Source organism: Neolamprologus brichardi, chromosome 3 (assembly GCF_056152115.1).
Source record: "Neolamprologus brichardi isolate AB-2024 chromosome 3, ASM5615211v1, whole genome shotgun sequence".
NCBI classification, from domain to species: Eukaryota; Metazoa; Chordata; class Actinopteri; order Cichliformes; family Cichlidae; genus Neolamprologus; species Neolamprologus brichardi.
In genome coordinates this window covers 13,790,611-13,803,595 of record NC_142106.1, presented here as the reverse complement: position 1 = coordinate 13,803,595, position 12,985 = coordinate 13,790,611, and the positions used below count along the sequence as shown (strand labels likewise).

Below are 12,985 nucleotides of genomic sequence, written 5' to 3'. Positions count from 1 at the left end.
TGTCGCCAAAGTGCTGCTCATAGGGGGTCATATGATTGTTGGGTTTTTCTCTGTATCTATGAAGCGCCTTGAGGCGACTTTTGTTGTGATTTAGCGCTATATAAATAAAATTGAATTGAATTGAATTGAATCATGGCATTGCTGTATTGGTCCATTTGATCGACCTTTGTTTTTATTATTTATTTTATTTTATTTTCAGTTGTTACAGACGGGACAGACATGAGTGAGGGATAGGAAAGGGAGAAAGAAAGAGGAAGGAAAAGAAAAACAGAAGGGGAGAGGGACAGTGAGAAAGGGGGGAAAAATATCTCCGGGATCACCTGTTGGGAGAAAAAGAATAGAAAACAAGCAAAAAAACAAAACAAAGCAACATACTAAACACAACACCATCGCATTAATCTAGCTAAGTGTAAACAGCAGTAAATACTAAATATTGAATGTTGTTGTGCAGCACGCAGGACAGACAGCGCACAATGTGCTTTGAAGTAGCAGCCAAGAAAGGTGTGATTTAAGTCTACGAACAGTGAACACCCGTGTGCACACCTGTGTGGATCGGCGCGCTTGTATTCAGAAGGTTTCCCCATGTAATGGTCTGCTAGAGGATGTAGAGAGCCATAGCCCCGTCCCCCAGGGCATGAAGCAGGCATGGAGGAGATCCAGGCCCCAGACATCCAGAGGCCCCAGAGTGCGAGAGCCCAAGGAGGACCACTGGAGGGGCATCCGTGCCACCTTCATGGGAACAGCTGAGGATCCCCAGACGAGGGGTCACCCAGTAGCCACCGAGCAGAAGCTAGAGGGGGCTGCACCGGCGTGCCCGCCGGCTCCGCCGGCAGCCAGCTGTGCCAGAGTGAACCGAGCCGCAGGCACAGAGGCCGGAGGCCCGAGGGCCCCGGAAGAGGCCTGACCGAGCAGCAGGCGCCAGGCCCCGCCAAGTAGCCACCGGGAGTGAGCTGGCACATGACCTGAGCGCCCAGCCCCGGACACCAAGAACCAACAATGCACCGACCCCTGAGGGCATCAGTCACCGGCAGGGAGTGTGGTGAGGGGAGATAGGCCTCCACACTTGGAGGGCCTGGGAGTTCCCAGAGAGGTGGAGTCTAAGACCCGACCTGACATATAGACACAGACAAACAGGCACACACAGACACAAACATGCATTCCCACCCTCATGCACACATATACAAACACTCAGCACTCACCCAACGTAAGGATTGACATAAATGGACATGTACACACAATCACACGCCCCAAACATATAATTTAATTTCTAACAACGTTTTTAATATTAAATGGTGTATAATTAGGAGAAGAAGGTGCAGCTTGGTAGAATGTGACTGTGTGTTAATACCTTAGAACAACAAAGTGTACAGTAGTTTAACCCTGACTGTGTGTGTGTGTACAAAACACAGACTCTGAGGGCTTCAGTCCACAGACAGCCGGAAACATCGGAAGTGAGGTGTGTCTATTTCAACCTTGTGTCTAAAGGTCATAATTCTTCAGTTATTTTACAATTTGGTGTCAGTCCAGTTTGATTTCTATAGCCCCAAATTACAAGAACAGTCACCTCAAGGTGCTTTACACTGTAAGGTAAAGACTGTACAATAACACAGCGAGCACTTGGTGACGGTTGGAAGAAAAAAGTCCCATTTAGCAGAAAGAAACCTTAGAATCAGATTAATGGACGGGCGGTCATCTGCTGTGAGCAGTTAAAGGAAAGGAGGAGGATGGCAGGACAAGCATTGTGTGTATAAGGTGTCACCTGCTTCTGTTTGATGGGCAAACAATGGGATCTGTCTCCAGGATCAAATACCAACAGTCTCGCATGTCAGAGAGTCTGTTTTGTCTGTGTCTCTGAGAATTTCTCATCCGCAAACTGCAACCATGAGGTAGAAATACAGCACACATTTCAGTTGATTGGTTGTAATCAGAGCTGGTTTGATTCTTTAAATACTGGTGAAACACCCACCAGTGCTTCCCTCGTGACTCCTAATAGCAGACTGAACACTGGAGCATCCTTTAAAAAAACTTCACATCATTCCTTCTCCTCGTGATGTTTTCCTTCAAATTAGAGTAAACATAAACCAAAGATAGAGGAGGAAGTTTATCATACTGTAAGTTTGAAACTATGTGTTCCTGTCAGAACAGGGAAGTAAAAGCCTCTGTAATCAATAAAAGGGGAAATCTGCTGTTGCTGTTAAAGGAAACTGAGTCATATCAGCGCTATAACAGCAGCTACTCACAGACATAAACGGGACACCAGAGCAGACTCAGCACACAGATGTCTTTTTAGAACAGGCCCTGCGCTGTGGCTGATTTGAATGTCAAATTTCCACAGAGGGACAAAGATAGTTTTGTTTTAGAAGAAATGAAAGTGAGAGAGAGAGAGAAAGCCACACCCACCATTTTGTTTATCAGTGGAAAGTTTCCAACATTTATTCTGTAATTTTACTCGTTTTAGACATTTTGATGATATAAGGAACATTATGCATGACTCAGATGGATGAACAGAAGCTTCGCTGCAGGTTTTTTAATATGCAGAAAAAAAGAATCACTTAAAACAAATGACCTCATTATAGATGAGCCAGCTGGAGCTTTGAGGCCCTCTGGAGGTCACATTTAAACACAGAGGCTGCTCTTATGAACACGACATATTTATTCATGGACTTTAATATTTATGTTAGAAATTGTCTTTAATCATATCTATAACCCAGAGTTTTGACTTACAGGAGTGTCTGAGCGTGTTTATTGTTGGGAACATTCATCAGCACTGACACACCTGTAATCCTGTCTCATCATGTCGGGAATGCAGTTCAGTTTCTTAGAAACTTCTGAGAGGTCATGATGTTTCAAAAGAAAACATGTTGGCACTGGTTGACTTTCAGTTTGAGCCTCTGTTTACATCTGATCTCTCCTTTGCCTCCTTCCTCCTCTGTATAGCATTGAAGCTACTGACGAGCTCACTGACTGAACCTCTGGACAGGCCAGGTGTTAATGAGAAAACCTGGTTAAAGATCTCACTGCTGTTTTCCATTGTGCACCGTTTTGTGATCACTGCTGTTGACATATTTGTGTGCGCTGAAATTGTACTTTCAAAGAAAACACAGTAATGATCAGACAGGCCCACATCAAACACAGTAACCTTTGAAATGCTCAGGCCCTTGGAGATCAGAAGGTCAAGAGTGTGTCCTCTAATATGTGTGATCTCTGTTACGTGCTGATTTAGGCCAAAGTTGCCCAGAGGTCTCAGGTCTTTAGTCTCTTTGTCCTGAGGGTTGTCCACATGGATGTTAAAATCCCCAACAACATTGGCTATTCACAAAAAAAATCCCTCTATTCTTAAAAATGTGAAGCTAGAGTCTCCAGCAACTTTACCAAGATGTATTCTAGGGGCCACAGCAGGAGATATTGTTGCTAATCTGAAACTGCAAGTTGAGGATAAACAGAGTTGGTAAGCTTGTAATTCATCTTGGCAGCAATGACGTCCATCAATGGGCCACTGAAACTAATATTGAAACGGTATGTAACTCTGTAAAACGTATCAGACTCTTACATTTTCTCTGGTTCAGTCTTCAAGCAAACCAGCGCTGACATGAATAAACTGTGTGTCATCATTCAGTCTCTGTGGTGTCAGAAAACAGTATTAGCATTATAGATAACTGAAAAACTTGCTGGGTAAAACCTGGTCTTATTAACCCTTTAAGACCTACCATAGAACCAAGTCCACCAGAGCTTATATTATATTTTTACATGTTGTGGAGCCATTTTTGGGAGCATTTCAAGTTGCTATACATCAATACAACCATTATAGCCCAAATTTTAATAATATGTCTGCATTAAGTGCATAGTAATTACATAAATTGCAAAAAAGTGCAATAAACTACAAAAAAATTGAAAATCGTTTTTGTTTTTTTAACATATATTTCTAGTTAGAGAAATTTTAGAGGCTTATTCCTCAAAACTGTAAATACAAAAAAGTTGCACAAAATAGTTTCCTACCACAGGAAATTTATTTTGAGTGTCTTCATAGTTTTATTTTTGAAATACACCAATTTTCATATACTGCAGGAAAAACGAAAATAAATATTATAGTGCAAATTTGCAAAAAAGCAGCATATGCATCAAAATAAACTATTTCCAGCAGTGCAATTTGAGTCCTAAGCATCCCAGAAACCACACAGAAAGTCATAAAGTCAAAGATTTTAAAAACACCAGTATAGGCTCATGAGGCCCTGATGGTAAAAAAAAACTACATTTTCGCAAAATGATGTCACTTCTGGTTTCGGGCAGGTCATGGCGGACATGTGAAAGTTCGCGCTGATGGATGTAGGAAGTGTTACAAACAGCTGATTGGATCGGCAAAGCGTGTTTCTGGAATATTATGTTTTTGTTGCTGCAAGTGCTTTTTATGCAGTTTTTGCAAAGCTATATGTGGAAGGAAACTGTGACTTAGGACAAGCTGATGGCATAAGATGAAAGTACAACTCCTCCGGTTTCATATGCAAAAAAAATTATTGCGCTAGCTCACGTGGTTGCAGAGCTACCGGGATTTAAAAATAGTTATGCGAAACAGAGCGTGCCCGCTCTGACCGGTTTTAAAGGGTAAAGTCCTGCCATTAATTAATTCTTCAATCTTAAATATGATCAACCTATCTCTAATAATCGGCTATGTACCTGGCCTTCAAGCTGGCTGTAGTTAAACCTTTACTCAAAAAGCATCTCTAGACCCAGCAGTCTTAGCTAATTATATCTCCAACCTTCCTTTCATATCAAAAATCCTTGAAAGAGTAGTTGTCAAACAGCTAACAGATCATCTGCAGAGGAATGGTTTATTTGAAGAGTTTCAGTCAGGTTTCAGAGTTCATCACAGCACAGAAACAGCTTTAGTGAAGGTTACAAATGATCTTCTTATGGCCTCTGACAGTGGACTCATCTCTGTGCTTGTCCTGCTAGACCTCAGTGCTGCGTGGAGGGAGAGGGTGGAGGGTGATGACCTCTCAGAGGTTTGGGGGACTGGGTCGTGGTTCCTGGTCCTGGTCATTGGTGTCGTTGAGAGAGTTGAAGGCAAATAGGGACCCCTCTTCTTTCCTCTGATATCTCTCCTTTCTGAAGCTCTTCCCGGGTGGGGTAAAGTCACCTTTTTTTGTCTCTACAGTGGCTTGCGAAAGTATTCGGCCCCCTTGAACTTTTCCACATTTTGTCACATTACAGCCAAAACATGAATCAATTTTATTGGAATTCCACGTGAAAGAACAATACAAAGTGGTGTACACGTGAGAAGTGAAATGTAATAGTAATAGTAGTAACACTTTCTGTACTTAGTATAGAAAGCTCACTCTTGACATCCGTTGTATGTATGTGGGATGTGATCACAAGAGGGGCCCAAGTTTTATTGCACCTTCACAGCAGACTCATTTTCCTCTTGAGGGCTCTTGACATCCTGTTGCAGATGAAATGACGGTTGGTCGGAACTGTTCCTAGAATGAATAATGATAAGGATCTGCTAATAATTGATCTGCTGTGGAATGTTCTTTGTTTGGGAGGTATAAAAGGGTTCAGGGTGATGTCTTTCCCTCAGAAAAACGGGTTAGATGTGTGATCTGAACGTTTTTCTCCACTGAGGTGTTTTCTTTTCTTTTTTAATAAACCTCACTTCAAAGACACGCTCGCCTGTTGGTTGCAATTTTTATTCAAGATTTTCCATAACATTATTTATAAATCAATAGAAAAAAATGTAAATAATAAAGTACAGAGTTGGGCTGATAGTTGGGTTTGTATTATTTTGTTCAATCGGTGGGTGAACTGAACAGAAAAAAAAACTGTGTCTCAGGAGTTTGTCTATGAAGGCTTTTAATGAGCGAAGACACACATTATTTGTTAGTCTGAACCGGTTTACGGGGTGGTTTCCATTCTCTCTATTTCCATTCTCTCTATGAACTCAACGAGTTCATTTCTCATCTCATTGAACTCCTTAACGACCTTCTGACTCTGATCAGCTGACTGGATAATGGCCTCTTCTAACTTTTTATCGTCTTCACAGGTCGCAGTCACTCTGAAGATGTTGACAATGAGAATCAGCAGGTCCTTGATCACACACTGCATTGATGTAAATTCAATCAAAAGTCCTGCACTTTTCTCTTTAAGTTCAGACACTTGTCTGAGAAATCTCTGAAGCTCCTCCACATCAGTCAGAGAGTTGTCAGCCTGAGTCTCAGCTGATTTTTCTTGCATCTTTTCACATGCCGTCTTTATTTCTTCCAGGTTTTTCTTCATTGGTTCAACAATCGCCAAGAATTCGTTCCCCAGTTCTTCTACTTTCTTGGCACCTCCACTCTCTGACATCATTTTTTTTATATTGGCTGCAGCAACAGCTCCAATAGCAGCTAAACTCAGCCCAGCAGTGAAGGGAGCTGCAACAAATGAAACTATGACTATAGCTGCTAGTCCTCCAGCAGCTCCATAGTATCTCACTGTGTCTGTTGTTCTCTGCATTTCTTTTATATCATTTGAAATCTTCAGAAACTCTTCCACAATCTTTGTCATCCTTGGTTCACTGCTGCTAAACTGTTGGATGAATGAAGTTCCTTCTTCGGCAAGTTTGCGCTTTAATTCAGATAGGTAAGGAGGCAGATCTTCTATGCTCCTTCTTCTTTCTCTTGGATTTGAGGCCATTTTCTGCAGTCACCTCCAAACTGGATATGTTGACAAGTTTTCTTTTACAGTCTGATGATCAACTTGACCTTTGACCTTTTCATTCAGATTGCAAATCAAGCTGTGTTCAGGGAGACTCTGTGGAACAAACAGAGACACATCATTTTACAGGGCAACAGGTAGGTTGCCAATGACAGGCCTTCACCAGTCTGGGAGGCTAACAAGGAAACACAAAACCAGCTGTGTTTTAATGAGACATCTGTGAAGTCATGTTGATGTCAAAAGGTGTGAGGCACTTCAGGATAAATGAAAAAACATCCCTATGTTCTCTATCTTGAAACAATGGCTAATGCTGTGCATTAGAGAGCTCCTTTGTTTCCACTTTACATGAAAAATGTCTGTTCTGCAGCTGCAATTTTATCAGCTTTTTCCTTTTAAACAAATTTAAAGTGAAACAACTCAAAACACTGCAAACCACAACACAATTACATGTAAATTAAAATATGAAAACAACGAAAATAACGCCACTAGGCAACGCTTCACGTTCCCACCTAATAGCTTCCCCTCTAATCTCTAGCAATGTCAGGGTTGGCTGCCTCCTTACTAGCTGCTCTAACTCCCGCCGCAACGTACTGTCTAAGACCTGTTCAACAAATTGATCTCTTAGTAAAACATCAGCATTGGGCATGCCATTAGGGGCACTTGATTTAACTTTTTCCATAAGACCCAAGAGGGCAAGGGAAAACTCTTGCAGTGTCTCACCCTCCTGCTGTTTTCTAGAGAAGAAAGCTTCCTGCAATGCTACATAGGAGTCTGAACAGCCATAAAGTTCTTGCAATATAGTGATTATCTTAGTGGGATCAGTCCTCTCTGCACTAGAGCGATATTTGATCTCCTCACGTGCTTCCCCTTCCAGGTGGTCAACCAGGAAAAACAAATAAACAAAAACATGATGCTGATGCTATGAACACTCTACACACATGAGTCAAGATGCAGGAAAACTGCTCACGGAAACTCTGCACACTCCAGTTATCACAGTTATCATAGTTCTGTTTCCCTCTCTTTGAAGAGTTCTCAGCCAGCTCCTGATCTGATAATGTGTAGCTTGATCATCAGCTCAGAAAAGACCACAACACAACCTCACACAGTGGTTGCGTGCTTTGCCCCACAGTGGCAAAGACTTGCACTTTCATATTCAATTCAGCTTCTCCGTCATGTAGTTTTCAGCTGTTTCATACAGGGTTCAGCATATTAGTTGTTATTATAGGTTTGCTCTATATCTCAGCAAAGTCTCATCCAGGATGACAGGTTTTCAAGCAGGTCAAGTGCCTCTATGCACTTAATTAGTTCAAATATTTACCTATTTTACTTCATATGTCATTGTACTGAATTTGAGCAACCCTAAGCTTAATGCAGATTACTTTCAACAATTATCTACCTCACATCATGACTGACTGAGGTGCCTCTTCATATTAATATTATTTCATCATTAACACCAGTTTACAGGTTGTTATCCTTGCTATTATTAGTATGAATACATTAAAGATAAGTTGTAATTTAATTTTGCCGTTCGTTTATTTTTCATTTTTCAGTCGGGTCTGTTTCCAACCCTTTTTAAACTACTTTAAACTACTTTGATCTCCATGTATAAACACTCATTTGTCCGGCGCCTGGACATTTTTCTCTGGCCACTGCTCGTCAGCAGTGAGTTTAGTGGGCTGATTACCCATTATCACACAACTGCAGAGCCGTCTCTGGCACGAGACGCGGGGGTGGTTGCTGACACGCCCTTCTACTTCCTGCTAATCAGGAAGCGGTGCCAGTTTTATGGGATGAAACCCAACCTTTCCCCTTTGAGCTCCTTACAGTAAATAAAAAGACAGTAAAAATGGAAGTAGTTCAGCAACTTATTGTGCTGTAAAAATCACTTACTTCCAACACACAGAAAACACAGACATTTACACACAGTCGCGCAGATCCTTACGGCGGATCACTCCTAAACCCTTACGGCGGGTGAGACCTTTAACGTGTTTTACTTTACAATCCTTTCGGCGGATTAGTCCTATGAACCCTTACAGTGGGTTAACCTTATTACACGTATTTTTAAAATCCGTACAGTGGATTAGACTGTCAAACCCTTTCGGCGGGTGAAACCTATTTCCGTTTTACGCGAGTGTGATTGAGTGGATTCTTTTACCTTTCCAAGATCTCTCCGTCTATGTTTGAGGTCTTTCACTGGATCCCAGCGTCGCGGACCACTGATAAGAACACCGGCCACTCCTTCCATGGAGGAGGGTGTCAAAAAACCTCGGTGCGGGGTCCCAATGACGACAGGATACAGCGTAGATCTCTGGTTTGGAGTCACAACAATTGAGTTGCTTTTTCCAACTCCGACTCGGAGGACCAAGAAATGTGAGGAGAAAAACCTCAGGAAAGCAAAGAATCACAGGCCCAGAGTTAATTCATGTACATGGACGATTGTGCGCCAGGCATCTGGTCAGACTTTATTATATAAACTCAGACTTACTCACGTAACACTCATGGGTGGAGTACAAGTTAGGAAAAAACAACTTCTTATCTGCTGCCTGCATACGAGGCTGCACAGGATGAAGCCTTGCAAGACGAAGAGGAACAAGTTGATTAACAATCTTGTAGTGGGTTAAAACAATACATGTGGGTGTTGTCTAAACTTGAGCAACTTCCTCATGTGATCACTTTGTTGCAGCTAAAGAATTTGCTGACACGCTATGTACAGGCATTACTGTGCAATTTAAATAAGCTAAACATAAAGGTAATAAGGTAAAATCTTTTCACAGAATCTGAACGCAGGACTCTGACAGACTGTTACGTTTCATGGGTCTGTGCGGTGATCAACTGGATATTTGTTAAATCAGAATCAGAATCAACCAAAATTGTATGCAAACCCGTTCAGTACATTTGAAAGAGGGTACTTTTAAGAGGAGGAAACATATATGTACATTAAATTAAAAATAAATATAAATAAATAGAAAATAAATAAAATAAATAAATATAGTATATACAAGACTGTATATGAACAAGTGAGAATACAAACAAGTGGGGATACGGTTGGAGCACAGTGATTTAGTCCTTAGAATATTATATACACTGTTTTTACAGGAAAACACTGGCAGCTGGGGTTACCAGGGACTTCCTGCAAAAAATACAGCAGCACAGTAGATCGCTTTGCAGATGCAATATGTGAATTGATTTACAGTGATTTAAGCCTTAGAATGTTGCACAGTTAAACAGAAAATATTGCACAGTTGAATGTTGTGTTTTCGCAGTGATTAATCCCCCGATTGTATTTATTAATGCAACAGCCCTGGCGTATGTGCTGTTTCTCAGTCTGTTTGTTTCGTCCTGAACCACCTTCCTGATGGTAACAGCTCTGACAGGTGATGGGTGGGATGTCCTTCAGGATGCTGCAGGCTTTCCTGTGGCAGCAGGACCCCTACAGCACCTCCAGGGAGAGAAGAGCACAGCCAATGATCCTCTGTGCTGAAGATGTTTTTAAGACTACAGACCTGTCTCAGGTTATCCTTCATATCATATCTAATCTTCATCCATGAACAAAGTTTTCTTATTTTGCCAAGAAGCAGCAAAATAAATACTTTTTCCTAAAAAATGAATGACCTATGTCACTAATGATCAATAAGTATTTTAGTCATACTAATGACATCACAAACATACTGAGCTTGATTGTGATTTTCTCCTCCTGGACTGTCTCACACTCCCCTGACACACACTTCCCAGATCACACTTGATGACTCAATGAACAACTGAAATTTGTAAACACTGTCTAATTACTTCCCCAGGGAGGTTAGCAGTTCTTTCCATTTAAGGAAAACAAACTGCATAGAAACAGCTGCTGTGTGGAAAGACCTGCATGACTGATGACTTAGACTGAATGATTCCCATAAAAAGTTTCCAAATGATATTATATTATATTATATTATAACCAGGATCAAATTGAAACTAAGCACTTAGGAATCAACATGTAGCATGAAGCATCATAAAATGATACATGTCCTAATACATTGACTTACTGCCATGTGATTGGCTGATTAAATATTTCCATTAACAAGCAGTTGAACAGGTGTACCCAATAAAGTGGCAATGTTGGTGGTTAAATTCCAGCCTGCGTGGCAAATATCTTTGGCCAAGATTATACCCCAATGTGTGTGCGTGTTAGATAGAAAGAGCAAAAAAAAAAAGTGCTTGTGTGAGTGGGTCAATGAGGCAAGTTGTGTAATATATATATAATATATATAAGAACCAATCCATTTAGACAACTGACAAATTGAAACAAATGAGTGTGCTGTGTTTGCAACACCACAACAAACATCACCTATCTTTTCATTAACTGCACAAGTAGTGGTGGCTGTAGCTCAGGAGGTAGAGCAGGTCACCTACTGATCGGAAGGTTGGTGGTTTGATCCTTGGCTCCTCCAGTCTGCATGTCAAGTATCCTTGGGCAAGATACTAACCCCAAGTTGCTTTCCGATGCGTCCATCGGAGTATGAATGTGTGTGAATGTAATTAGATAGCACTAAGTATAGATAAAGTGCTTGTGCGATTGGGTGAATGTGGCATGTTGTATAGAGCGCTTTGAGTGCTCCGAGAGAGTAGAAAAGCGCTATATAAGAATCAGTCCATTTACCATTTACCATTAGCTGCTAGCTAACTGGGTAATGGTGTCATGGGTCTGTAGCTCTGTTTTAGGGAACATATTTAGTTTTAAAGTAAGTTACAGGGCTTTTCCTGCCTTTCTGGAGGGCTTATGTTCCACTAAAAGTATTTAATATCCATATCACATAATTATGGGTTAATATAATTAAGATATTAAAAACACACCGTATTTTAAAGAAAATACACTAAGAAACAGATTATATGCTTCTCGTGTTCCTTCTTTCTGATGTTGCTGTCATTCGGAACCGCTACATCGATCACTACGGCCGTCTTCTTCTGTTTGTCTACCACCACTATGTCCGGTTGGTTAGCCACCACCATTTTGTCCGTCTGTATCTGGAAGTCCCACAGGATCTTAGCTCGGTCATTCTCCACCACCCTTGGGGGCATTTCCCATTTTGACCTCGGGACTTCCAGGTTATACTCGGCACAGATGTTCCTGTACACTATGCCGGCCACTTGGTTATGACGTTCCATGTATGCCTTGCCTGCTAGCATCTTGCACCCTGCTGTTATGTGCTGGATTGTCTCTGGGGCATCTTTACGATTTCTGGATATCAGCCACCTCCTCTATCTGCCGGTGGTACATACCGTGGAGGGGCCTGTCCTTCCACGATGGTTCCTCGTCTCCCTCCTCTTTCTTGGGTTTCTGCTGCCTGAGGTATTCACTGATCACGCTGTCAGTTGGGGCCATCTTCGTGATGTATTCTTGGATGTTCGTTGTCTCATCCTGGACTGTGGTGCTGACACTCACCAGTCCCCGGCCCCCTTCCTTCCGCTTAGCGTACAGCCTCAGGGTGCTGGACTTGGGGTGAAACCCTCCATGCATGGTAAGGAGCTTTCTTGTCTTTATGTCAGTGGCTTCTATCTCCTCCATTGGCCAGCCTATTACCCCAGCAGAGTACCTGATCACGGGCAGGGCGTAGGTGTTGATAGCCCGGATCTATCTATCTATCTATCTAACTATATATATATATTCTTGGCTGAGCTTGATGAAACTTTGCATTAACATTACATAGGGCACTGTGAGAGGCAGCATCTATATAACTTATACAAATACTGTATACATCTGTGCTTTTCACAGTGCAGTTGAGCAAAGAATGAAATGTCAGATTAAAATCAGTCACACTATAATGTCCACAACATTATCCTACAATGACTGTAGTATAGATGTGTCTTTCTGTGTTCCCTGTGCGCTATACATTTTGTAAACATAGACAGAAGAAATCAAAAATACGTGCAGCAGTTAAAGTGACCCAGAATGATCCTAAAATCAGTCGTTAGAGCTCTTCAGTGTCACTAGATGGCAGCACCAGACTGTGCTTTAAACGGTGGTTAGTGCTTTTTGCTGTCTGTGGATGCTGCTGGGATGCACCTACTTATAGTTGGCTGTGAACTGACTAATTATGCATATAATTAAAGTGGCTGGAAAGATCCTGGTGATTTTGGTAACTCTACTTGAGTATATCTCTTAGTATATCAGTCTTTCTCTGAGCTTTTGTTTTTGCAGCATAATCTGACCCCGATTTTGACTGATTGGAAACTGAGATCATATCAGACTGAATGAGTATACACAGCACATATGTCCTCACTGTCCCGTGCAAGGACAACCGCAGATATCAACAAC

At 41.6% G+C, this 12,985-nt stretch overlaps 2 protein-coding genes across 2 annotated transcripts in view; both read right to left on the bottom strand.

Annotated features, from left to right (window-relative positions):
* Positions 1–12,985, bottom strand: part of LOC148103569 (uncharacterized) — a 126,586-nt gene that overhangs the window by 100,196 nt on the left and 13,405 nt on the right. The window lies entirely within an intron of this gene.
* LOC148103570 (uncharacterized) lies at positions 5,871–9,212 on the bottom strand. The gene is made up of 2 exons (XM_087838794.1): positions 8,846–9,212; positions 5,871–6,786 (listed from the first exon to the last, which is right to left on the bottom strand). Exon 2 carries the CDS (start codon positions 6,667–6,669, stop codon positions 5,890–5,892), a length of 780 nt encoding a protein of 259 aa, XP_087694920.1. The 5' UTR covers positions 6,670–6,786; positions 8,846–9,212; the 3' UTR covers positions 5,871–5,889.